We start from the raw sequence: 27471 nt of genomic DNA, 5'->3' as shown, positions 1-27471 counted from the left end.
CTTAATTGAAGACTGAAGAAGTTAAGCCTGGACCAAAACAAGATTTCCCGGATCCCGTACCTACAGCAGGTTCAGCTTCGTGATGGGTCTGGGGAATGGGTTGGAGGCAGGGCAAGTCCCAGGAAAGAGTCCCAGTCTGTGCTACAGTCCAAGTCGTGGAAGTCAGAGGCCCAGGATGAGCAACCAGATTATACTGTTCTGCCCATGAAAAAGGACGTTGACCGCACAGGTGAGCCATACTCCTGGTTCCAGCCACTAGCTAGCTGCTCTTACACTGACTTACTTCCTCAGGGGTTTTTACACTTAAGATGCTTTTGAAATCCAACATAAAAGCGACTCATTTTGAAAAATCTCAAATAATGAGAAACTCAGAAGCAAGACTTTCCAGAAATGGTTTAGCTCTGTGGCACACCAGTGGCCTCAAGGGACACAGGCCTTTCCATCCTCTTCTCTCCACTGCTAGCCTGTTTGCTTCTGACCTTTTAGGGTACCGGGGTGGACAAACACCACTGCTCTAAGATTCACATCCACATGACAGTGTTCAGAGGCAAACCCTGAATCATAGACCCAAATCCCTTTAAAAGAGGAGTGTATTTTTTGAACTAGATACTATTCTACTGATCTAGTTGTCTATGATTGTGCCACTGCCTCCTGTTTGTTTAAATGTACTCTGCATTGAGGAAAATAACTTACAGTGGTTAAAATACAGAAATCTTTGACAGAACCAGAATTTTTACACATGAGGCCCTCTTAGCAACAATTCACGTTACAATGCAGAACATTTCCAGTGTCTCAGTAGTACCCCCTGCCATCAATACCTTTTCAGAGAATTACCACCATTCCAACTTCGCGTTCCTCCCGCCTCTCCCCACCCCTCCCTCTCAATCTCTTTCCTGCTTGTCAGTACTGGGCTTGAACTCAGGGCCTCAAGCTCTCACTTGTCATTTTCACTCATGGCTCATGTGAGAGGAGACAGACCCTCTCCTGTCTCCCCAAAATTAGAAGAAAGAGTCTTGCAGATTTGTCTGCCTTCTCTGATCTCAGCCTCCTGAGTAGATAGGGTTTTAGACAGGAGACACCGATACCTGGCTCAAGTTTTCTTTTATAGGAAGTGGTTGGAATGTGAAAAAATTAGACACCCTAAAAAAATAGAGTCGCCCTAAAACTTAGACCTCAGGGCCTGCTTAACTGCTGGGACCTGTGAGCTCAGACAGCCTGGGGTGGCAGAGACCCAGACTTTTTAGGAGGGGACACTGGCCAGCATCAGGCTGTGTCTTGAAAGTGGGAAATTTACCAACTGGATTCAGGTGTTGCTAGGATAAAGCAGCATGATTCCGTTGGCAGTCGTAGAAATCACAAGCAGGCAGGAAACCATGGGAAGCGGATGAGATTAAGTGGGCCCCTTCTCTTCTTTCCCAGTCTTCTCTCAGTCGTTGTCAGAATCGAACAGGAAACCAGCTGTAGAAGTATTCTTCAGAGCCTCAGCTCCCACACTCCAAAGCAGGCTAGAGAAAAAGATATAGAGAAGGGTGGGTTTGAGATAAAGACACCGAAAAAACTGTCACAATTATGTTGTTCAGGTTTTCCCCATAAAATTTTTCTACTTAGTTAATTTGGGAAATAGTTACATTGAGTCTCTCACTGCTCTTGAGGATTTGTCACTATCTAGTTTTATTTCTGGCATCTTACTATTAAGTTGGTTCCATTCTGTTATTAGGTTTGCAATCTGTGTGTATGTGTCCGTGTGTCTGTGTGCACCTGTGTATGCATGCATATGCGTACATGTGCTCTGGAACTGGGGCTTGACTATAAGGCCTTGAGCTCTCATTTTACTTTTCACTCAAGGCTGGGGCTCTACTTCTTTAGCCACACCACCATTTCCAGCTTCTGCTGGTTAATTTGAAGTAAGAGTCTCATGGACTTTCCTGCCCAGCTTCAAACACAATCCTTAGGTCTCAGACTCCTTAATAGCTATGATCACAGGCCTGAGACACTGACATCCAGTTCATTTCTATATTTCCAAATGATTATCCTAATTTTATTCTAAAATTCTATCCGCATTGCAAAACTTTGTCATTAGCGAAATCAACTAAATGCAAACCTTCCCTTTAATAAGAAGGAAAAAGGTTAGAGGAAAAGGTGTACTGGGTTTTGAACTTGAGGCTTTGCTAGGCAAAGCATTCTACCCCTTGAGCCACATCCCCAGCCCTAAAAGAAAATTTAGTAGGCATTTATTCTCTCCATCTTAATAATAGATATAAATCCTAATAACAATTTGGACCAATTTTGATTTTTTAAAAGTTATTCATCAATCTTCAGACTAAGATACTGTACTGCTGGCTTCATTTCTTTCTCTCTACAACTGCTGATGTGTCAGACCTTCCTCCTCAGGGGGGAGTAGGTGTGGGAGAGTGGTGGAGGGGTGAGTCTCATCACAGTGCCTGTACAGATATGCCACAACGAAACCCCCTTCTACAACTTACTGGTGCTAATTTTTAAACATGTGGCTTAGAACAGATCACAGAGTTGTCACATGTAGGTCTGGGCAGCTGGCTGGTTTGAGTATCAGTTTGAAGTGGCTTGTATTTCACAGACAAGGAAACTGCTTAAGTTGGAGCCAGAGGACAGAGGCAGAGGTCCTTGCTTCAGCCATTTCCTGGACATAGCTTACAGCTGGTAACCATATGGTGGGGTGGACATGCATGCCACATTGGTATCTTCTTTTATATCTGCTCTCCTCCTTTTATACTCCCAGATGAGGGGTTATGTCTGGTATAACTGGTAAGTTTATGTGTGTCTTGTGTTTCTGATATGTTTTATATATTGTTTACTGGTACAAAATAATCCATTTGTACCTCAAAAATTCTTTCTCCTTCTTCGATTCTGTCTCATGTGCCCATGTGTAACTTAGGAAAGAGTGGAGTTCACAGCACAACCTGATTGCATAGGGTAGGGATTGTACCACACAAGGTTATTCTTAGCCCGGCATGGCTCAGGTGGTAGAGTGCAAGCTGAGCAAGCACCAGGCCCTGAGTTCAAATCCTAGTACCACCAAAAAAAAGGTTATTCTTGTCCTCCTTTATTCTTCTATTTTGCTATTCTCATTTCTCATTTGCAAATAAATATATGTTCTTGTACTGTTTTTTGATCCAAGTATCTGTCTTTGTAGGGTATAGATTATTTTGAATGTAATATGTTTTAATTACATAGTAGATATATACTATTGAACCCATTCTGTTACATAACATTATTCAGCACCATTTTGAAGACCTTTCCTTATGGTTTATTCTTGTCATATTTCTGAGATCCTGGGGTTAGGTTTTCATATAAATTTGAGGTGTTAAAAAATAACTCTCAACCCATAATACCAAATCTATTGAAATTCACCTTGCAGTTCATGAGTCCAGATTCTTAGAAATACTTTCTAGTAGGATTTCTTTTAAGCCATGCCAAAAAAAAAGAAAGAAAGAAGGAAGGGAGGGAGGGAAGAAGAGAAGTGAAGAAGTTAGGAGAACGGAGGGAAAGAAAGAAGGAGAAGGAAAGGGAAGGGGAGGCCCTGAGGAGGGAGGGAAGTAAAGAAGAAAAAAATCTATTTTCCTTTCTTAAGCTCTTTATCCAGGGGATCACTGCTCAACACCCACAGTTGAAACATAGCCCATCCCCTGACAAACTGTGACTTTGTGGCTCAGACCTTTCCTAAATTCCTTGCAGATCCACATCTAGAATAACTTACTTTTAAATAAACTTACTGTTTATTTTCACTTGATCAGTCTCACTACCACTAATATGGGGAAGGGGCCTCATTCCCCAGGGTAACAGGATCCAGTCCCTTTCTTGGGATGAGTTCAGCTGTTTGGTGGATAATCTGTCTTATGATCCCAAGAATGAGCTCACTCTGCAGCTTCCTCCTTAGGACTGTGCTGCTAAATTCTGTGACAACACATTCTCTTCCACTAATAGGACAAAGAGTATTTTCAGTCATCTCACAGAATACCCCGATGCACATTTCTCTCTTCTAAGAAAGCTGTTTCACTTTCTATTCAGTACAGACTCTCTAGTGAAGATTTGCATGTTGCAAAGTCAAGAAGAAAGTCTATGCACTGAAATAGTGTCAGGGAGAGGGTCCTGAATATGAGATGAAATTGGAGGAGTCAGCAGAGGCCTGACCACATGGGACCTCAGGTGTCGGGCCAAGGAATTTGGACTTCATCCTGTGTGCAAAGGGCCTTGTTACCTGATGGCTGTCACTGCTGCTTCTTTACCAGTTATGATTGGAACCAGTCTGGGAAGCCTTGCTGTACAGAGTGGGGGGCAGACCCAGACCATGCCTCTCTGGGGGTCAGTTCAAGCATTCACGAACCTTGTCTGTTTCCCTTTGTTTCAGAGGTCATCTTCTCATCTTACCCTGGATTCTCAACCTCAGAGGTAAGAACTGCCTGTTTCTCACTTGTATAGTTGAGTTGAAACATCAGTTTGTTTTCATTCATTCATTTGCATTCCTGAGCTTCACATATGCTAGGCAAGTGATCTACCTCTGAGCAACATTCCCTAGCCCAAGAACATTAATTTTAATAGACAAAAACAAATGACAAGGGATATAAAAGACATTTCTATAGATCATGCCAAGAAAGCCCATCTATTGAGCAGATGGTTGCTGGGCACACAGTATGCACCAGACACTGGTGATGGAGTAGGGACCTGTTGGGGCCCTACCGTCGTCCACCTATAGTCTGGCTCTCAGTGCCCTCAGAACTGTTAGTGATAGACCTAACTGAAGGGACCTGCCTTGGGGTTGTGGCTCAAGGTCTCTCCCCACACCCCTCAAAGCTGAAAAGCTCTTGCTAGATATACCAGTACCTAGAATCTAACCCTTGGTGTCAAAGGCTTAGACACTTGATTGTTGTCAACACAGGAAATTGGTTTTTGCCTTGGGATCTGGTGATTAATGCACCTAACTAAATGTCAACATATTCATTGATAATAAGAAGTACAACTATATATTTGGTCAACCTGTATCCTCAGGAAACAGCTCAGTACCTTGCCTCCTCACAGATATGCCTATATGAGGAATAGAGGGATGATACCACTTAACAATTGCTGCAGAGCAAACTCCGTTGCCAACTTCAGACAGTAGCAATTCTTACTTGTTACTGTGATTGGAGCTAGCAATGCAGTTCTGCTGGTTTCACCCCAGCATACCCTGCAACTGCAGTCTGCTGATAGGTTAGCTAGGAGCTAGGCTAAAATGAACAGTTGCCATAGCTGGGCCTCTCTGTCTCTGTCTCTGTGGTCTTTTCATCCAGATAAGGACCAGCTACCTGACAAGCCCATAAGGTGAGATCTGGAAGGGACCCATGCCCCCATGGAGTCAGGGGCATTGCATACTCGCCCAGCAAGTATGCTTCCCAGCTAGGAAGGTCACCTTCAGAGCCTTTCTTGGGGAATCTTTGGCTCCATGCTTGAACTCCATCTCTACCCTACTTTCCTTCCCAGAGGTCAGCTTGGTTCAAAGGTCCAACTCTGTAATCATCTGGCTAGCCCCCATCCTCATCTCATTAGCAAAACCTCAGGCATAATTAAGAACCCTGAATAGTAAAGACATCCCTATCACTTAGGAAATTCCAAGACTTTTGGAAAAGTTTTAGTTAGAAACTGGGTACTAGGAACTTGGGACTAAGACCAGACAAATTCTATATTATACAGCAGCCAGTCAGATTTCAAGGGAGTAGAAACATAGATTCTTCTACCCCACCCCTGAATGGGAGGAGCAGCAGGGTGACCCTGCAAAAAGACCTGTACATGAGCAGGACTGTGTACCATAAGAATCAAGGTAATTCCTAGGACTGTTCCATGTTCAAATCCTAGTTGTCTAGCATTTGAAAATCTAGAGAAAACGTTGGATGATTGAGACTTTCAGTGGACCCTAAAAGTCAGATGTTTGTCCCTCTAATATAGGGTCCTCTGTGCTCCTCAGCTGAGCCTGTCATGCCCTAAGTTTAGTATACTCAGCCCGAATTTCTGGTTTCTCCTATTCTGTGTTCCACTGTGACTTGCTCCCTTCAGCTCACCTAATCCAAATAGGAGAGAGTCCCAGAGTCCTAGGCCAGAGACCTTCCTACCAGATTTGTCATCCACCACTTCAAGATAGGGCAAGAAAGAACTGTATTACTGAGAGTAGCTACACCAGAAAAACAAAACCCAAAAACAGAGGATCACTGGTCTTAACCCTTGTCTTTGGAAGTACTGATAAGAGCTTCAGGATTACATAAGGGAAGGATAAAGCACCAGACTAGGTGAAGGAAAGGGGGTAGAGAGAGAAGTGTACATACACAGTCAGTCCTCTGGTTCTGAGAGTCCAGCTGATTTTCAATTATGGCGTGAAGGAAATGATGACATTAAATGATAAAATGGCTGCTTCCACTTGGTGGGGACAGCCTCGATTCCTTACCAGGGATGTCTGCCTAGAAGACTCACTTCTTGGAATCTTGAGAATACCTTCCTCTTACCTTGGTGTCTTCAGCCTTGAAGGGAAAAAGGAGAGGTTAGATAAATTTAGAGCTAATCAACCTTGTATTACTAGATTTTAGGCAGCTACTACTCAAATGATTAACATGTCTGTGTGAGAGTTCAACAGTACTCTGACCCAAAGTTTAAGGTAGCAAAGAGGACAGATTCAGGCCCAAGTGAAGAGTCTGTGTGTTTAGCCGAATCAGCCTTTAGGGCCCCTGTTTCAGGGAGTCGCATGGCAAAGGGAGATGCCACATCAGACTGCCACAGTCCGCCTTCTCAGATTGTGTTGGGGTCACCTGGAAAGGGAAGTCATATTAGCTTTTGTTTTACTCTCACCCATGACTGACCTGTCCCATGGATGGGGCTTTACAAGTTGGCCTAGGAGGACACAAAATACTTGGCCCAAAGTATGTATCCCACAGATACTCATTGAATGAACACATGGAAATGGAATAATTTGCTCATGATTACATAGTTGTTAATGGAACTCAGAGCATTTAGTTTATCTTAACCATTAACCCCACTTCTACCCTTGTAATACCCTCCAGTCATATGGCTCTCAAGGAAGCAATAAGTGAAATTACATTAGATGTGGTCCATGGTATTTCCATTTTGTGCCTGATTAACCACATTGACCCTGAGGCAGAATTGAACAGAGAGACCATGACCCTGCAAGTGACCCATATGGACCTTACCACATTCAGGCCCCAAGGCCTGGCTCACATCGTTCAGACCTAGCTATGGGTTCATCCTAGAACAAAGAATCTTCACTGTGCTGGCCCATTACCAATGCAAGTACTTCCCTTTGCCTTCTGGAGAGATTTTTGTCCATGTCTGTAGAAGGGCCAAGCTGCTGTGGGAACAGAGGTGAGGCAGAGTACCTCTGATGCCCACCTCAGCGCCACCGTGACCCCTGGCTCAGAGAACTTGAAACTGGAACTTTCGGTGCTAGAAAATCAGATCACTATGTGACCTCAGAGAACTTGGAATCAGAATTCTGAGCCCTACATGCATCTCTTTGCCCAGGCACAAAGCTCATGACAGTACACTCCATAGGAAGGGTCTTAGTCATCACCAGCTTCATCTCCTTTATTATTAGGACACCTTGACTTTTAACTTTTTTTTTTCCTTCTAAGACAACCAAGGTATGTTTGTTCCCTCCCATATTCGAGATACTTCCTGTGAAGTCACTGAAGGTCAGGAACCAGACGTTGGCCCCACCCTTCCCAGAGCTGAGGTACCTTAGCCTGGCCTACAATAAGGTGACTCTCTGCCTCTCTACCTGCTTGCTCAGGGGCACAGATGGGTGGTGGGATGTAAGCAATTCTGGCCTGAGCCCAGCCTTTTAGTTCCCTGTGTTATAGGTTTGTGGGCCCAGGAATTCTCAGGGAAGGGCAGATATTTATTTGGTACTTAGTGTGTGCCCAGCTTAGTGCTAGGCATTGGGCACACAGCTGGAAAAAAAGACTTGTCCTCTGTCTTTGTGAAGCTTGTCAGCTGTAGGGAAGACAAATACTGGACAACCACAAAGTAGATGTGCCTGTGCTATGATGTAAGTACTATGTGAGCAGTCTAATGTAACATTTGGAATCTGAGAAAGTTCTCAAGGTAAAGTGTTTAGGTTAAGATCTGAATCAATGAACCTAGACAAGTAACAAGGAAAGAAAAAGCAGATATAATGTCCGTGGACAGATTTCATATTTCTCCATGTTTATCCAATATGCCTGTCCTCTCTGATGTTCTATAAACTCTCATTTATTTTTGGGTGCTGGGGAGCAAACCCAGAGCATCAAGTATACCAAGCACATGTGCTTCCATTGACCTAAGTTCCAGCCTCTCTATTTCTGTCTTCCTCCAATTAAGATATTTTTAATTTTTCCTATCATTTTTGTCTTTGATCCATGAGTTGTTTAGTTTCCAAATCTATGGGACTTTTCTTGGATGTATTAATTTTTAACTACTTCCTTTATGGCCAGATAGTATAATCTATAATTTCTCTCTTTCCGTATGTGTTTAAACTTGTTCTATAATCTCTGATGTGACCTATTTTGGTGGATATTCCATGTACACTGAGGAAAAAAGTGTATTCTGCAGTGTAGTGGGGGTGTGGGGAGGTTTTAAATGTCATTTAAGGAGGTTGGTCCTGCATGTACTCTTCTCTGTCTGTTGCCGGGCATGGTGTGTTGAAATCTCTGTTCCTTGTGATTTGCTTTATTTTATTTCTCCCTTAATTCTGTCAGCTTTTTTGCTTGTTTTTTTTTTTTTGTGTGTGTGTGTTTTTTCTTATCCTAGAGCTTGAACTCTGGGCCTGGGCACTGTCTCTGAGCTTTTATGCTCAAAGCTAATGTTCTACCACTTGAGCCACAGCCCCATATCTGGATTTTTGTAGTTAATTGAAGAGTTTCATGGACTTCTCTGCCCAGGTTGCCTTTGAAGCGTGATCCTCAGATCTCAACCTTCTAAGTAGCTAGGATTACAGGCATGAGCCACTGGCATCCAGCAGTTCTGTCAGTTTTTGTACTAGGTAATATGAAGCCAGTTACCCAGTGCATATACATTTAGAATTGTTATATTAACCAATTGTATAAACCCTTCTTTATTACAAATTACTCCCTTGGCCTGTTAACAGTTGTCCTTACATTAGTGTCTTTTTGTTGTTATTGTTGTCTAATTTTAATATAGCTGCACAGCTTTCTCACACTTACTATTTGCATAGATCTCTACCCCTGGGCTGGCAGCCTGCTGATATCCGTATTGAAAGCACATCCCTTTCAGCAAGAGACCTGGCCCTTGCTAGGCTCCCAGGGCTCTATCCTTGTGTCTGCAGCTCGGGGTCTAACTCCACTTTTCTTCCCGGCCTGCAGTAGGCTGTTATAATTGCATGCTTGGTGCTTGCCATCGTGGAATAGGGACTAGAGTAGGTTCTAGCCCCAGTTTTTGGCAGCCCTGATGGGTCTAGATTCTCTGAATTTCTTTTCTCAAAAGAGCTCCACTGGGGGCTGGGAAGGTGGCTCATGGTAGTGCTTGCCCTGAATGCATGAGGCCCTGGGTTCCATTCCTCAGCACCACATAACCAGAAAAGGCCAAAAGTGGTGCTGTGGCTCAGGTGGTAGAGTACTAGCCTTGAGCTGAAGAGCTGAGGGACAGTACTCAGGCCTAGAGTTCAGGCCCCATGACTGGCAAAAAAAAAAAAAAAAAAAGACCTCCACTGTACCAGATAAAGTGGGTTTCCTGCCCCTACCCAGTAGTGTGGTAGTATTTTTTTCCTACCCCTGGATGCTTGGGTTAGCAAGGTTTTCTGTCCTTACTTGCCAACCTGTGCTCTAGAAGATCTAGTATTAAATCCCCTCCAGCCCCCCTCTCCTAATCTCTCCCTCTCTCTTTCTCTCTCTCTTTCTCTCTCTCTCTCTCTCCCTCTCTTCTTCTCTCCCTCTCACCCCTTTCTCCTCCCTCTTAAGGTACAACTTCAAATATTCACTGTCCCATGAAAAGTGGCTCTTAAATGCGGGCTCTCTTCTATATTCCAGACCAGTGTCCAACTGCCTACATGGAGGTCTCAAAGGGGCCTCCAAGATGAGTTGATCCTCCTCTAAATTTTATGTCCTTCCATTGTCTTCCATCTTAGTGACTGGCTCCATCATTTACCTGCTTACTCAAGCTGGAATCTTGTGGCCATCCTGGATACTCCTTTAAGTCCCATCTCCTCTTCTGTACATAAATCCATCACCAAAATCTTGTCCAATCTCTGTTGGCTTCCCCCAGGGCTACACTCTTTAGCATTAGTGTGGCTCCGCCATGCATCTCCAGCTTCATTTCATAGTCCTCCATGCTTCCTCTCTGTGCTTAATCACCCTAACCTTCTTTAATTCCTCTAACAGGTATGCAGCTCTCATTGCACTAGTTAGAGTAATACTAGAGAAATATTGCGGCAGCAAACTCAAGCATCTTAGTCACTTAGCACAAGAAAAGTTTATTTCTTGTTTTTATTTCTTGTTTTATTGTGGATATTCCTGGTTGGCAGAAGGCCTCCACATGGGCATGTGGGCACGGTGTTGGAAGGAGCATTGATCACTTATGCTCACATTCTACTGGCTACAGCCGAGTCACGTGACTACACTGAGCTGCCTGTCCGTGCTGGGGTGGAAATGCCTCCGTCACACACTCTATCCCCCCACTGCAGTTACTCATTATCTCCTACCTTCTTCAATCTCAGCCACCTATCTCTTCCCTCTCTTCCTAGGTCATCTCTCCTCCCTCTGTCCCATCTCCTGCTTCATGCACTTCTCTGGTGCCGTCTTTAGGTCCTGCACCCAACCCAGCTGCAACATGGTCCTGTGTGTTCCAGTGACTCCCGAAGGAATGTATTGTTTACCTACCAGAGGCTGGCTTGGTCAACAGTCCATCACTTACTAGCCAGCTTCATATGGGATAGAACAGTCTCTTGGCCATGAGGTGCCCCTTACAGCTGGCCCTGCTCATCCCCCCATGGTTGAGTTCCTGAACTCCTGCCTCATTAGACACATGATATCTAATGCTGACCTTAGGAATGTAAAGGGATCCTTCACATCCATCCCAGGGGACCCATGCAGAAGCAGGCAGGCACAGGAAAAAGATTATTATAAGGTTTATTAGAGGAGCCATATTTTCCCCAAGAGGGAGCACGTGGCACCCTTCACTATCTAGGTAGCAGGAGGGTCTGGGGTAGGAAGTGAGGTAGTGGGAGCTCAGGTGGGTCTGGGTGGAGAGAGGAAGTAGCTAGCTGTAGGGTGGGAACTCCAGGACTTGGAGGAGCTCAGGTTTGGGTAGAGCTGAAGACCCAAGTTGGGCATAGTGCTTACAGAAGGAAGCCCTCAGGAGTGGATGATTTGCTGCTGGGGTGTGTGGAGGTTTGCCTGGAGGAAGGTGACATGTTAGCTACTAACTCTAAAGTCAGAGTCAGTGCCTGGACAACCTGCAGCCTCCTTGCCCAGTCACATGCTCTGTGTGCTCATTCTTATGGTCTCAGCAATCTCACTGATACTTGATAAGAGCTACAGATCCAATGTGGAGGAGGGAGGGTGACTCTCAGGTATCAGACATGGAACCATGCAGATGGAGTTGTAAAGACAGTGGGCAAAGTAGCCTGGGCATGAGCAGGTAGCACAGGAGAAGGCACTGCCCACCTCTTCTCCAATGAGCAATGGGAGCCTGATGTACCCTGGTAGAGGTAATGGGTGCCATCGACCTCATATCTGCCCTGCCTTTGTTACAGATCTCAAAGGAGGATGCCGTCCTACCAGTGGCTCTTTTCCCCTCTCTCTGCGAGCTCATTCTTCATAACAACCCTCTGGTGTCCCACACACGAGGTATGATGCTCACAACCTTCCCCTCCAGCCCAGTGTACAGGAGCAGTGTGGACACCCACATTCCCAACTCCTGGATACCAGGCCTGGGCTCTGTTTTGGGCTGGGGTGGGCGAGATCGATGAGGCCCTGGGAAAGGAGAGACAGCAGACACTGCTGAGTACCCCCTCCATAATGTTCATCCTGCTTGCATTCGTTGTCTCCTGTGGACTTTGATCGGAACTGAAGCTCAGGGAGGCTTGTGATCTGTCAGGGTCACACAGCAAGAAAGAGTGGAAAATGGAATTTTCTAGAGCTTGCATGCACTCTTTGAGCTACACCTTGCTTTGTAGAGCAGATGTGGTGTGGCTTCATTTCCTACTTCCCAAATGGTAGGACCCTCCCTGCCAGAGCAGGCTGAGTACAGGGCACAGTCCAGTGCTGGAGGCTGCTGTCTCAGAGGCAGCAGCTGGGCAGGTGAGTGTCCTGGCTCTGCATCAGTTCCAGGGAGTCTAATCCTCCCCCACCCCCACCCCCACCTCAGGCAAATTCTTTAACCTCTCTGGGCCTCTGTTTCCTTGTCTATTGAATGAGAACTATATGGTACCTTCTTCCTGGGGTTGAAGAGAAAATTAAGCCTTATTAGCCATTTGAATAGTGCTTTTAGCACATAGGAAGCCCTGGTCACTGTGAGCTAACATCCTGTTTTCCCCTCTTGGAACCAGGGGTCCCACCACTGTTAAAGAGCTTCCTCCAGGAGCGACTGGGAATCCATTTAATTCGAAGGAAGTTAATAAAAGCTAAGCATCATATTTTGATGCCTCGGAAGGAATCACGAAAGGTGAGTGTTCCAGAGCCCCAGAGACTATATGAATGAATGCACCCACCCAAGCCTGAGCAGAGAGGCTCCCTCTTACCTTCCCTCTCCACCACAGACAGTGTCCTTTCCTGACCGTAAAATACAGATTGAAATGGAAAGGGCCTGACAGCCAGCGAGGCCCCAAAACAAAAGGAGGTGCCTTAGGTATCAGTGAGTCAGGGATCCCCTGATTTTACAGACACTAAGGCCCACCAGAAAGGAAAAATAAGTCTTGAGGTTGGAAAACTTAGGGAGAGACTTGCTCTGACACTTTCCATAGCTGCCTGACCTTAAATAAGAGTTTCTATCTCTAGTCAGGTGCTGGTAGCTCACAGCTGTAATCCTAACTAATTAGGAGAACAGGAGGATTGCAGTTCAAAGCCAGCAAGCCAGAAAATCTTGAGAGACCTCTACTTAGTCCATAGGTAAGCACATAGCTGTCATACCAGACTAAGAGACTGGGGGAAATCACAGCCCAGGTAGCCTCCTGACAGTGGAGGTGAAGGAGGAGAGAATAGTTAGACTTTTGCTAGTTAAGGAAATTGAGCCATTCAACAAGAAGGAAGTTTTCCTTTTGTCCAAATCCTAAGGAGATTTGGCATTTGAGATTTGATATGCACATGTACTTTATATGCTGGTATACATATACCCTAAAAGTGGCCCTCAGAGTCCCAGAGTAAGGTCAAGATCACTGTGGTAAACCTTCATCAGTCCCCTAGGGCAGAGCAATATGGTCAGCGATGATGCAGCCTAGGGATGAGGCCTACAGTCCAAGCTGGAGTCAGAAAGGCCAGGCCTTGCAAATGGGGCCTTCCTTGGTCTGTGTACCTCTCTGAGCCCCAGTTTCCTTACTATAAAATGAGGGTGATTGAACCAAGTACGCTAGCTCACACTAGTAATTCTAGCTACTTTGATGGGCTGAGATCAGGAGCTTGAAGTTCAGGGCCAACTTGGGCAAAAAAGTTCATGGGACTCCATTTTGATGGCTATGATGACACATGCCTGTCATCTCAGATTTGATGGGAAATGTAAAATAGGAGGATGGCAATTCAGGCACTAACCCAGTCAGAAAGTGAGAATCTATCTCAAATAATTGGTACAAAAGAGGGCTGGAGTCATGGCTCAATATTAGAACACCCATCTAGCAAATTCAAAGTCTAGTACTATCAATAATAATAGTAGTAGTAGTAGTAGTAGTAGTAATTGTTCCCTGGTAATTCTGAGGGGTAAATAAAACAGTTATGCATAGGATAAACAGATACACAGTTGTGTGATTTCTTTCCCTGCCTCACAGTTTTCATACCCAGCATTCTCAGGTTGGTGAAGTGTAGGAATGACTCCTGATCCACCCCAGCCTTTCTCCCACAACAGGTGAAAAGCCAGATCCCCAAGGTGCCAAAGCAGCCTGTGATACCCCAGCAGCTATACATGGTTACAGCTGAGTCGCCCTTGCGGGATGTGACAGAACCAGAGGCAGAGCTGGAGGAGGAGCTTCCCCGTGCCAGGAGTGCCACTCAGGACATACACCTGCCTGCCGAAGGCCTGGAAGGCCTCTCCCTATCCCGCAGGACCTTCGTGCCGCTGCCCCCCATCTGCTCTGACTCCACCCTGCAGAGTGAAGAGAGTACATCCTGCCCAAGTGACACAGCTGGCCGTGTCAGTCCCGAACACCTGTCGGATGAGGACATCAAGAACACAGAGTCCATCTTCCTGACCCAGGTGCCTAAACTCCATTTGCCCACCCATTGTCTGCAGAGCCCATAGCAAGCACAGGACAAGTCTGGACACCCAAGGGCAGGCCCGTTGGCAGGGCTTGTGTGCCCACCCTGCGAGCTCCAGACATGTGAGATTACAGAGTCACCAAAGGGCACAGGCAGCATCTGGGGTCTGTCTGGATGGGGTGCTGTCTCTGCCTCCCTGTGTCAAGTCACCTCACCTCTCATGCTGCCCCTGGATACCAGGAGCAAGGATGCTCAGGGGCAGGGCCCTCGGAGCACCCACAGTCTACTGGGAAAGCTGAGCCTGAAGCAGACCTGGAGGAAGGTGGGACACCTCTGCCCCACACCAGATGAGCTGAGTTTTGTAGGCAGAGTTGGAGCTAGCAAGGTGGAGACTTGGGCAGCAAGGGCTTTCTGGAAGAGAGCACCACATGAATCAGGGTAGTATAAAGGAAGATGCTATAGACGGATGACATATTGGGAAAGAGAATACAGGTTGAACATCCCTAGTCTGAGAGTCTGAAATCCAAAATGCTTCAGAATCTGAAATTTTTCCATGTACCACCATGACCACAAGTAGAAAACTCCACACCATAAAACTTTGTTTCATGCATAAAATTATGTAAAATATTATATAAGATTTCCTTCCAAGTGTGTGTGTATATTATACACACAACATAAACAGATTCAGGATTAGGTCTCATCCCTGAGGTTCCCCACATATGTGTGTGTATGCGCAAATATTCCAGAATGTAAAATGTTTCAAACCCGCACAAGGGTCAAAGATTTGACAGAGTCTACTTGAGCATGTTTATTGTATTGATCTCCCTGCATCCAGTCTTCCCCTTCAGGCTGCCCATGACCAGATCTCTTCAAGAGGTACACCATCCATACATTATGTCTAATTCTCTACTCATTTCTTTTAGTCCACATAGAGAAGATAAATTCATAGGGCATAAAGGTACCTCTGTGAGCTGACTTAGAACCTTTCTAGACAATGCAGAGCTGGGTGCTAGTGGCCCACATCTGAAATTGTAGTTTCTCAGGAGGTTGAGATCTGAGGGTCTCAGTTTGAAACTTTGTCTGCCCCAGCAGACAAATCTGTGAGACTCTTTCTCCAGTTAACCAACAAAACAAACAAAAACAACCAGAAGTGGAAATATGGCTCAAGTAGTAGAGCACTAACCTTGAGTGAAAAAGCCAATCAAAAGCTTAAAGGTGTGAGTTCAAGCCTGAATACTGGCATACAAGGAAAAACAAAACATTTAAGTAGGCTAAAATCCTCCATAGTTTGCCATCAGATAAAGAAAACATAGACAAAAAAGACACCCTCAATTTGGCATTTAAAGGCCCTTACTCATCTGGGCCCTGATTGTCGCCTGTGACTACTTGGCTCTCCAGCTGCATCAGTCTTTAGTTGCCCTACATTGCACTTTGATGTGTCTGGCCTCTCTACCTTTGCACATTCGGTTCCTTACCTGCTAGTTCCCTTTTCTCAGATTTGCAGTCCTTCTCCCCACCTTGCTTATGGATAGTTCTCCTGGCTCCTTCAGACTTGGCTCAGGCTAAGAAAACTTCCTGGTGGGATTGGTTTTCTTTCCTCTGCAATCAACCCAAACCACTTGCCTCCTCTGGTAAAGGCATTCATGGAAGTGTTTGGTCCTTACCTTGTTTCCTATCTGCTTCCTCAGTCCCAATCTCCATCTTGCCCTTAACAAGGCCTAGCATCGAGACCAGTGCAGAGCTGATTCTTGAAAGTGGGCAGGGAATGAGCCGTGTGTTTTCTTCCCTGCACAGGTGAGTGACCTGCCTGGCCCTAGTACCCAGAAAGGTGATTTGAAGGAGAAGCACCAAAAGAGACCACTCACAGCACCCAGAGAGGTGAAGAGGACTAGACGGAAGCTCCCATCTGCTACCACAAGCAAGTATGCGGGCTATGAGGAACTGCTGACTGCCAAGCCTGATCCAACCTTCGTGGAGCCCAAGGGTATGTCTTCACAGATAAGGTCATGGCCAAGTCAAAGTGGTGCCTAGCAGCCTTTGCCAGCCAGGATGCTGACTTCTGTCTAAATGTCATCAGAGGTCTCCTTACCCGGTCCTGGCTTGAAGCCCTGCATGTTGGGATCCTTATCCATTTCTGGTCCCCCACTGGCCTTGGGGGCCCGGGGCTTGCTCAGCTTGTCTGGCTGGAGAAGCTAGGGAAAGGTAGCTCCCAACACAGCTAAGCTCCAAAATGCACATTCACAACCTTCCTTATCTGGCTTGAGGCAAGGAAGGTATCTCCTTCTCAGAGCCCCTCCTTCCTTATTTCCTATGCTCAGCTGGGCTCTTCCAGGGGCAGGGAGGGGGGTGTTGGTCACATGGCAGCCAGCCTTTACTCCAAAAAGCCAGTACCATGCTTCCGTTAGGACCTGTGCTCACAGGGGACGTGTGATGAACTTTAGGCCCTGGAAGGTTAGGGAGCTCCAGGAGCGGTGCTTTCTTGTTGAGGATTACCCTGTCTTCTTGCAGAGGCTGGGGAGTGCAGAAACAGCGCATGCCCTTGTTCTTTCCCCCCAGGCATCCAGAAGAACGCCCAGGCCCTGCAGCGCATGCTCAAATACCCGCTTCTCTGTCGCTCTTCTAAGCCCAAGCTGGACTCTATTCAGAAACCCTACATTCCCAGGCGGAAGCGGGTAAGCACCCAGCCGCGGAGACTCCCAGGACCCTGCGGGTTGGGATGGGGCTGTCTCCGTGGGACCCTCCAGGCCTGACTTCCCCAGGCATCCCTCTTCCTGCTGCTAAACTGTGTGAAGTGAGAGGCTCAGAGGGTCTGCAAGGGGCCTGGCCCTAACCCCCTCCTTCCCCAGGCCGCGAGGGTCCCGGTCCCACCCCCGCAGAAGACCCGCGCGCAGGTGCTGGACAACATCCTCATTCGCATGCGGGACCCGCGCAACGTGACGGAGGCACCACTAGGTACGGCTTGGCCTCCGGCCTCCACGGTCCTCGCCCTGTCTGGGTGCCCATGAGATCAGGGGGCCTGGCCCCGGCGGGAGGGAGGTTGCCCCAAGTCCCAAGGCCTGTTGGGATCCGCACCACTGCTGGATCAGATGCCGTGGGCTGGCGGCCGCCACTCGGCCGCCAGCAGAGTGGCGGGGCTCGGTCCCGGGAGTGTCTGGGTGGGAACCGGGCGAGCTCTGCGGCGCCCCCCGCTGGTCCTCCTGCAGGTGCGGTGCTGCGTCGGCGCAGGGAGCAGCGGCTCGTGACTCAGAAGCAGTACCAGGAGGCCAAGAGGCTGCTCAAGGAGTTCCGCGCGCGCTACCGGCAGCTGGTGCGCGGCTCCCTGAGGACAGTGTTCGGGTCGACCCCGCCCCAACCCCACCCAGCGCTGAGCGCGGGGTCCCCCAAGTTCGGCCGCTTCCTCGAGATCATGGATGAGTTCTGCCAGGAGCCCACGACCAGCGACTCACCAGGCTAGGCCTGCGCCCCGGGTCGTGCGCTGCCTGCCTGCGCCCCAGCCCTCCCTGTGGACTCTGCGCCCTTGCCAGGGCCTAGGAGGCTGGGCCTGGCACGGGCCTGAAGGTTCAGCTCCAACTCGCGGGACGCAGAGTGGGGAGCTCGGCAGGTTCTTCCCTTCTCCGGCTGGGCTGCACCTGGTGCCTGGCCCAGCAGCAATAAAGAGTGGTGCATAGAGCAGTGGAGTGCGCGCGCGGGCATTCTTTCTTGGAAAACGGGTCAGGGCCACAGCCCTCATACCCTGGAAGGAGCCTCCGGGAGGCAGGCACCCTCAAGGAGCCAGTGGGAAACACCTGAGCCACGTGTGTAAGACAGAAATGGGGTGAGGTGCTGGAACAGAGAAGCCGTTCCCAACCTAAGGCCCAGAAGTTACCTGTCTTGCCCATGGTCATTACAAAGGGGGGTAAAATCGAGGCTTGAGGCCTTGTGTTTTCTCTATGAGGAAAGCGTTTTCTCTTGTTTGGGGGAAAAGGGATGATGGGACCAACAAAGGCCGGCATTTATGTGGGATTTCCCACCGTTCGGAAATCCGGGACACAAATTGAGGACTCAGTACAACCACATTGGCTTTGCCTCCACAACAGACCTCTGGCTTGTGCAGTGTCAGTGGTCAAGGCAGTCTGCCCCATTCTTGGTGCATGCCCAGTTGCCAGCATCTGCTACAGAAGAGGAGCTGGACAAGGCCACCAGGCTGGATTCCAGGATGAATATTTGGGGACAAATGTTGGATAGATCCAGTCATTTGTACAACTCTTGCTCCAAGGTTCCTTTCCTGAAGATGCCACCTGGAGATGGCAGGCCTGCAACCCCTAGGATCCAGGAAGCACTGGTAGAAGGATTATGGATCCTCAGCAAGCAGAGACAACCTGATTTACAACTAAATATTTGCCTGTGAGTGTGCTCAATTTTTAGTCTCACACAACAGCCAATATTGACAGGATGGTATGCCATCATGCAGCATAAACACAGGGAACACCAAGTGAAAAAGGCTTCTGAAGAGACGCCTGTAATGCATGGTGACCCACAGCAGCAGCTATGTTTAAGGGCATGCTGCTGACAGCATGGATTTCCTGGAGTACCAAACATATTGCGTTGTAAGAATCTACCCAACAGTCACATCACCAGCTTCAAGTTCGAATACTGGAGAATCCCCTGGACTGCCCCTTTAGTCAGAATGGTGATCAGACTGTAGACACATCCCTGTACAACCTCAAGGCAGCTTCTATTTAACCAGCAAAAAGCCAGAACTAGAGGTCTGGCTCAAATAATAGAACAACTATGAGCAAAACTGCTGAGCAAGAAAGAGAGTTGCTGAGTTCACACACACACACATACACATAATATCAGATTTCTAAATATAGCCCTCATGCAAGGACAATGTCATCCTCCACATTCATTCTTTACTCACACTTTGGGCTGAATTGATTATGAGAGAATAAGTGGTATATTGGAGACAACTTACATCATAACATATCCAATGTCATCATATACCTTGGAAATCTCATCCCAGATTCTAACTTCTCCCATCATTCGGGATGTAGCAGCAAAGCATTTCAACATGGAGGATCTCCACGTTCACAGAACCCAACACATCGTACAGTTGAAGCTTATTCATGTTTGTCAGACATTGCTCTCCAGAGTCAAGACTGATAAGAAGCAGAACATTAACTTTTCATGAGTTTGCTTTACTGTATAATTTTCAACTTGGGCCTTGCCTCAAGCAGGCAGACAATACATTGAAAAATGCACTTTGGTACTGTTGAAATAAACACATCATCCCACTCAATTCCACATCATTTCATTGTGATAGAAGCATTCCTGACAAGGCATCCCTGTTCCAAGTTCTGTCTTTGTCAAAATGCTCTTTATGATGAATCAGGCGAAGGGAAGTGCACAAGGATCCAGGCCTTCTTCCAGTTCTAATGAAGACAGCAAGTTGAATATATTATCACTGGACCACCAGGGAGCTGCAGCAGGCTGACTAAGCCCAACAGACAACCCATTTTCCATTTCCAGGAGAGAAGGGGAAAGTCCTTAGGCAACTGCATTTGTACACATGTTAAGGGCACATTGTACACAAGAGAAAAATCCAATAGTTGGCATTTAAGTTCATCATAAAACCTGCTCTCTCAGGATTTTTTAAGTGCTCTGCTAGAGGCCCAGCATTGGTGATGCCACGTTTGATGCAAACCTGATTGAGGGAAAACCCCTGCTCCTTTTGTGGCATAGTTCAGAGGGTAGGTGGTGACGACCATGGAGCATCTGCTGCCATATTAACTTGTAACCTGGGCCAAAAGGTACTCGAGATTTAATAACTTGATACTTAGTAAGTACATTATTTGTACCTCAAATTAAATGACAGGAAAGGAAGATGAACAAACCTTGCTTTATCTTGGCTTTGTCTCTAGACACTAGAAAAGGGGTGGGTGGGTGGGAGCCTGCTTCGAATCTGAGGTTGCCTTTCACATATAAAAAGTTGCCACCTTCCTAGCAAAACATTAAAGACCCATTTACTCACAAAGGAAAGAGTACTTTTTTTTCTACGTAGAAAAAAATACACACTGATAACACATAAAAGCAATCAGCCCATTCAGTCTTGGCACTTTTCCTCTTTATCCAACTGGGCTAATATCTAAACAGGTAACCTCTGCATATCTCTAAGTCTCTTTTCTACAGATGGTGGTCTTCAGAATGTTCCAGTAATGACAATCATGTATAAAGAAACAATTCTGAATCATCTTCAGAAGAAAATCTGCTTAGCCCTCTTGCCCTAGAATCTGACCCACTTTCTACTGAGTAAGAATTCATAGCCGGGTCAGTTCATTCCAAAGACCAGGCCAAAAGACCACTTTATTTGTTGATGAGAAAAAGATTGGTTAAGAAACATTTAAGAACACTAAGGAGTTTCTGATTTTCAAGGAGAAAATGAAGGGCTGGATAGATTTTAGCCCTTAGTAAAAATGAGTTACACCAACCCAAATCCTATCCATTTCCATGATTCCACTCTTACATTACATCATGGGGGTTTTCCCTACCTGAGTGTATACTTAGGGGATTAGGTACATTTTAATCTTAATAAAAAAATAAGAAAAAGCTATTTAAGAACCTCCTACATAATTTGGGTATGCCTTTTATTCACAAAGTGTGTGTATGTGTAGAACTTCATTTGTTAGAAAAAGGGGTAAGGAATTTTAGCTTGAATGATTTCAATGCCTATTCCAGCTCTCCCATTCCATGATTATCATTCTTTCTGCACTTTCGCCATTCTTGCTCTTGACAGCAAAAAGTCAGTGAGGGAAAAGAAAAGGGATCTCAAATTGCTGCCAGCTCTGGTGAGAGGTGAAGCTGGAGGTGAGGTTGGGGAAGGAGTTAGGAAGTTGCAAAAGTGACCATGTCAGTGATCCACAACCTGTTTCATTTCTAGGGGCCTGACTAAAAGCTGCTCCTGAAGAGGGGTGATTCTTCTGTAATCATTACAGAAGAAGATTCATTTTTCCCTGGTAAAATTACTTTGGAAATGAAAAGCACTGTTACAATCAAAAGCCTATATACGGATGGGATGTCTAAAATGTTCAAGGCAGCCTGCTGGGTGCTGGACATGCAAAATAGGGTCATGAAAGAACACTGCTATAAAATTAATGGCCTTCTCTAAGACCATTATCATACTGTCCAGTCACACACATACACCCACCACACACATTCAAGTACATTCCACTGGACATTAAGCTTCTCCAGAGCAGAGACTATCATTGTATCTCACGACCCACCACAGGATTGGCACAAGTTTAAGAGCTTCTATGTATGTATCAAATTAACAACAAAGATAAACACTGCAGCCTTTAGTCCTCTGCCTCCCATTTTAGTCAGTTTGTATTCAAAAAACAATGAAGTAATTTTAATCTCTGGAGGACATTTTTCCCTTTTTCTTAAAGGAAAACAAGAGGAAAATATCTGCAACTAGCATTTCCTTCAGGAAAAAAAAATCTTAAAAAAAAACACAAATGAAAACATATAGAAAAAGGCTTCTCTGGCAGGCCTCTGCCAGATGTAATCTTTTCTAAAAAAAGAGGCAAGTCAAGGAAAGGGCCTGAGGCTGGATGCATAATCCTTTGATCTAAAGCCAAGCCAACAAGGCTCAAGATAGATGAATTCTTCTAACAGGGCCAATCAACAAGTCATGAACATGTTCCCAAAGTGTAGAAAAGGCTGAGAGACTCCTGAGGGCGACACATTTCTTGGACTTTCCATCAAAATGACTCCCATTCTTCCACCTCTCAAAATTTCCCTTTTTGCATGGAAACACAAGGTATACACACAAGGAACACTGTAGGACTACTTCAGTGATTTGTGAGCAAAACAAAATGATTATTTTGTGTCTCTCGTTCTATTTTCCCTCCCCCATTATATTTTCTCCTCTTGTCTCTTGCTATGCTATCAATTCTGTGACCACGTTCACAGATGAGCAACAAGAGATGGAAATTTTTCTGAAGGTGTTCAGGTTTCAGTTATTAAGTATGAAAAGAATCTTAAAATACAGATAATACCTTAGTGATGTTTTTTTTTTTTCCTTCTCCAAAGCCAAGCTGATTACAGAGTAAGTCTCTTCCCTCCTTAACTAAACTGTTGAGCCTACATTTGAAGGACTGCTGTTCAGCAATCGGTGTGGGAAGTGGCCTGGCCCACACCATCTTGGCCGTCACAGCAGGTGCACAGGGAGCGATCAGGAAGCTGGATCTAGGGTTTGGATTATCTGCTACAAGAAAGAGCTTTTCATTCTGCACCTGAAAAAAACTTGCTGCTACTACTATGCACATTCTTAAAGTATTCACTTGGGGAACTATTTAAAATATACAGCTTTCATCTATTAAAAATATTTATCTTTTTACCAAAAACAAAATTCCAACTGAAAGCACTTTTCAAATTATTGGGGATATAGAAAATGGTGGCAAGTGGAAAAATATGTGTCTTTGTTTCTACCATCAAGATTAGCCTTCCCCATAATATTTACTATGATCAAAAGTGGAAATATAGGAAGTGGTAAGTTTTCTTTACAAGCATTTAGAATGGTCACCATCCCAGTCCTCTGTAGACCAGTGCCAGCTCTTCTCCTGGAACCACTAACTAACATGCCCTCTCACAGCCCCAAGAGGCCACAGAGGTCATAGAATTGAAGGGAGCAGTGTGAATATAAAGTATGAGACCGATGCATGTTTTTACAACATACACATCTATACACATGCACACACACACACACACACACACACACACACACAGAGGACACAGTATTTACCACCAAAGTGGTCACTGAAGAGACCCCACATGTCCCACTGATGACCACAACCCGCCTGGCACCTCTGCACATCCTCCTCTGAGAACTGTGTGGGAAAGGTGTGCTACAGAAGAGAATGGCTCGGACTGCTTCACAGTGACATCTTCTTTTTGACTCCACACCCTTGATTTTGATAACCTACTTGTCTTCCCAGAGACTCCAAGTCATTTTTGGCTAGTTCCAAATTTAAAATCCTCTCTCTTATAACTCTTAAATTTGAGATAGAACCTGTCCTGAGAAGAATGTGCTATTCGTATTCTATGGCCAATGAGTCTATTCTGACCCTCAGCCTCTGCCTTAGCCGAAAGAGTAGACTAGAACAGAAGACTAGGTTCTTTCCCATTCTAACATTTTAGAGTGAGTCTATGCCCCTAGGTGTTTCCAGACTTTGAAGGCAGTTTCAGAAACGTTTTGACCAAAGGTAACACCATTAGGGAAAGCTGTAGTATCCTGCTTGGGGACTACTCAAGGGGAATATCACACATTGCAATATACAAGCTCCAGGAGGTTTGTTAAAATGCCAGTCACATGACTATGGTAACAACTCATACAATCACAGGGAATGCTAGCCCATCTGAGATTCTCTAAAATCATAACCTAATCTCTATTCTCAATGAGCCCAGAAGGGCAGAAGCACCAAGCACCACTTGGGATGCAAAAGACACACAGTGTCAGCTGCTAAGAAAAATAACCCCAAATGTCCATGGGACTGAATTTACCAGCTGCATCCAGCTAGATACCTTGTTTCCATAGTATGGAGTTTCAGCATTGTTCTTTGCCTGACTTTGGGACAATTTGTTTTTAGGATTTTAAATCAACATTGCAGATAACCATTGCCATGTAAAAAGTAATCATAAAGCCCCAATTGTATTTTGTCTCACAGGCTGGAACCCCAAGGAAAGCTTAAGACTGTAGACTAGGGATGGGGGTGGGGGGCACAGTAGATAACTTATAGCACATGTTTATGCTCCCCATCCATCTAAGGACTTTCACGTCAGTTTTGCACTATCAGTGCTTCTATTAGGTATCACTGACAGTTCATTTGAGCAACCATCACCGTGGACTATACTGCTTAGTAGCTGCAAGAAACTGAACATGTGCGCTGCAGTTTCATCATCTACAGTTGGGGCTAATATCACTTACAAGTCAGGTCTCTTAGGATAAACAAATTAAACAATGTCTATGAATGTGCTCTCTCAGCCATACAGCATTTGCCAAATGTCATTTTTAAATCGAGAATGTAAGCCAAGTTGCAGAAGAATAAGCTCCACTGATTTAGGATGACAGGGTTATCTTTGGCAAGAGGAAAGAGAGGAAACATATTTAATCTATCCTTTTGGATATTCCAAAGTACCACACAGCTCCACTTCTTTGAAAAAGATGGGATAAATGTTTTATCTGCAAGGCTGATTTAAAACAAGACACAATTGAAAAATGTCAGGAGGTCTATCTATTTGAGAAGGTATCCCTCTTCCCTCTACCATTTCTAACTCTGGCCACTGTTTTCCTGAATGAGGCCATTCCAAATCTCATTCCAAGTGGGTGCTACCAGATTTGACCCAGAAGTTCTCCAAGTTGGGTCACTCAGGGGAGGAGTGCTTCTGGCCTGGGTCAGAGAGAACAGAGATGCAGTTCCCTTGGATTTTGACTTACCAAGACCCTGGTACCTCTCAGAACCATTATTAGACAGTGTTTTGCCATGAAAAGAAACCCAAAGTGAGCACACTCAGCTCTTCTAGATGAATGATCCAGGGCAAAGACCTCTTAAAAACAGATACCACTGTTCATTAAATGCTACTTGGCCCCTGCCATACTGCTGGACCTTAAGAGATACTGATCCACACGTCCTTTTCGCCGACTCACAGTCCGCCTCTCATTGTCAAACGCACGTTGCAACTGCAGAGCTAGCTGTCGGTCTTGTTCTTCTTGCTGCAATTTCTGCTCCATCTCTCGAAGTACTGGATCTTTTGGGACCAGACCCACTTCACTGCTAGTTTGTCGCAGTTTCTTAAGGGAGCCATTTTGTTCCAGGTGCTTGGTCTTACAATGCCTTTTCCGACCCCGACGCAAGGAAGGAAGTGGCTCCTCATTGAAGCCATCTACCAGAACCCCATTAGCCCCATCAAAATGATTCAATGCCTTTAGCTGTTTCTTTGTTTTGAGGACCCCATCCAAAACATTGTTCTGGGGTAACACTGAATTAACTGCCGAGACTTTCATAGCTGTGTTTATACAGGTCTTGTCTAATGTAGCATCTGCAATTGACCCCGACCCCTCAAATTGCTTCCCATCCAAAGAAGTCCCACTGGTTGCCCTTTTGAGTTCGATGGGATGACAGGTTTCCAGTGGGACCTCGGTGCTCCTTTTTCTACCACTGTCTTCTTCTGATTTTGTTGGGCTATCAGAGGAGAAATTCTCAAGCTCAGCAGAGGTGACACACTCACAGAGTATCTGCTCACTGGACCATCTTGTAGTTAAAGCCAAAATTGGCTTTTCCTTACTAGAACACAGAACTTCAGAACTGGGTAAATCTTCCCCTGTTTCAGGGGCCAAAGAGGTGAGAGTGGCTTTTGAAAGGGTTTTTTTGATCTGCCGTTCCTGAAAGATCTGCTCCCATTTCTTGAGAATTCGGGGACTGGCCTCATAAGAAGTCTGCTTCTGCAAGCTTCTGCTGAGGTTTCGAGGGGTCGATTTGATGATGAGGGGACTCAGAACACGCCCATCAGGGAGTCTCTTGGGAGGAGTGCATGGAGAGCAGACAATGGGCTTGAAATGGTTTAGTTCTTCGGAGATGCTATCATTGCTTTCAGGACTGATGGAACGTTCTGGCTTATGCAAGGAGGCCAAAGATGAGAGGGAACTGAAGGGTAGACGTTTTTCAATTGTTAAGTCAGGAGCTGAGAGGCAACGATTGTTTTGAGTAGACAAAAGGACACCAATAATGGGGTTGGAGGCTGAAGCCATAGTTGTGACCTGAAAGAGATTTCAGAGGTTTTATGTGTGGGTATGTGTGTGTTTCTACATAATTACTACAGATGGTGGGAAGACAGGGAAGAGAAGGACAAGATAATGAATATGTGAACCTATGAAACAGGAAAAAATCTAGGTACCAGTGACTCACACCTGTAATACTAGCTACTTAGAAGGCTGAGATCTGAGGTTCCTGGTTAGAAGCCAATTCAAAGCATCCAGGACAGAAAAATCAGTGAGATATCCTATCTCCAATTAACCAACAAAAAGCTGGAAATGGAGTTGTGGTTCAAATGGAAGAGCAGTAACCTTGAGCAAAAAGGCTCAGAGACAGCACCCAGGCCCTGAGTTCAAGCCCCAGGACCAGGCCAAAAATTAAAAAGGAGGGAAAAAAATCTTTAACCTAAAATTTGTATCATTTAACAGAAATTCCTACACACTTGAAACAACAAAGACTTGAAGAAGGGGACTACTTTAGAGCATTTTTTTCTCGAAGGGCCTAATGACATCCATCTGGTTACTAATTTAAACCTTCCTCCTTCACACCTTTGTGTAGAATTCTCCACTATAGCCAATACAATGTGCCTAGGACCCATTATGCCTCTTCTCACTTGGAATCATTCTTTTGTGGCAATGTGCAGAAGAAGCCATGTGTGGCTAGGGTACCCTGGAAGCCTGTGGCTGAGGTGTACCTTGGCTTTGTTGGGTTGAGCTGCTCTGAATCTGCTCTTCACTCTGTCTTGGACTGTGTCACTGCAGCTTTGACTCCTCTGTACTTTAGAGTTGAGCTTCCTGCAAATAAATAGATTAATAGATGAAGGCAAATGTCAAAATTAGTCCATATAATTAAGGGAAAGATAATCTCTTTTATGCATTCTAAGTCACTAACCAAGAAAGATCCCTTGCTATGCTACAATAGAAAATGAATTAATTTATTAATGAAATACACTCTAAGAGCAAATCTTGCCAAAAGAGAAAGAATGTTCTACAGAGAACACCTTGTTCAAGCTTTTACTTCCACAGTAGACAAAATGAAGCAAGATCAATGTCTATTCTGCTCATGTTAGAGAGATATTAGGACACTTCATCGTTCTTAATAGGGTGCATTCAGCAGTAAATCATTCTTACAAACATTTTCTAGTTATTAAGCTCAAACCTCTTCTCAAACAACCGAAACTAGCCTTTCCATGAAACACTGAAGTACTTATAAAAAATGCACGGGGAGGGGGGGGAGGGCTGGGAAGGTGGCTCAGTGGTAGAGCGCTTGCC

At 45.5% G+C, this 27471-nt stretch overlaps 2 protein-coding genes across 4 annotated transcripts in view; one reads left to right on the top strand and one right to left on the bottom strand.

Moving 5' to 3' along the window:
* Positions 1–18045, top strand: part of Xrra1 (X-ray radiation resistance associated 1) — a 49064-nt gene extending 31019 nt beyond the window's left edge. For all 3 annotated transcript variants that reach the window (XM_013014012.1, XM_013014011.1, XM_013014013.1), the window contains 10 exons: positions 12–229; positions 4385–4425; positions 7647–7772; positions 11762–11855; positions 12557–12672; positions 14062–14409; positions 16206–16395; positions 16968–17083; positions 17258–17363; positions 17615–18045. In XM_013014012.1, the coding sequence (XP_012869466.1) occupies positions 12–229; positions 4385–4425; positions 7647–7772; positions 11762–11855; positions 12557–12672; positions 14062–14409; positions 16206–16395; positions 16968–17083; positions 17258–17363; positions 17615–17865 (1606 nt within the window). In that variant the 3' untranslated portion in view covers positions 17866–18045. The remainder of the gene's footprint in view (positions 1–11; positions 230–4384; positions 4426–7646; positions 7773–11761; positions 11856–12556; positions 12673–14061; positions 14410–16205; positions 16396–16967; positions 17084–17257; positions 17364–17614) is intronic.
* A 1640-nt stretch (positions 18046–19685) lies between these two features.
* Positions 19686–27471, bottom strand: part of Rnf169 (ring finger protein 169) — a 63455-nt gene continuing 55669 nt past the window's right edge. The window contains exons 8-9 of the mRNA XM_013014153.1: positions 26895–26994; positions 19686–26205 (exon numbers count right to left, since the gene is read on the bottom strand). Coding sequence (XP_012869607.1) covers positions 25027–26205; positions 26895–26994 — 1279 coding nt within the window. The 3' untranslated portion in view covers positions 19686–25026. The remainder of the gene's footprint in view (positions 26206–26894; positions 26995–27471) is intronic.

This window comes from Dipodomys ordii, unplaced genomic scaffold, assembly GCF_000151885.1.
Source record: "Dipodomys ordii isolate 6190 unplaced genomic scaffold, Dord_2.0 Scaffold22, whole genome shotgun sequence".
Classification (NCBI taxonomy): Eukaryota; Metazoa; Chordata; class Mammalia; order Rodentia; family Heteromyidae; genus Dipodomys; species Dipodomys ordii.
Note: the sequence above shows the minus strand (reverse complement) of the source record. Positions and strands in the feature narration are given on the sequence as shown.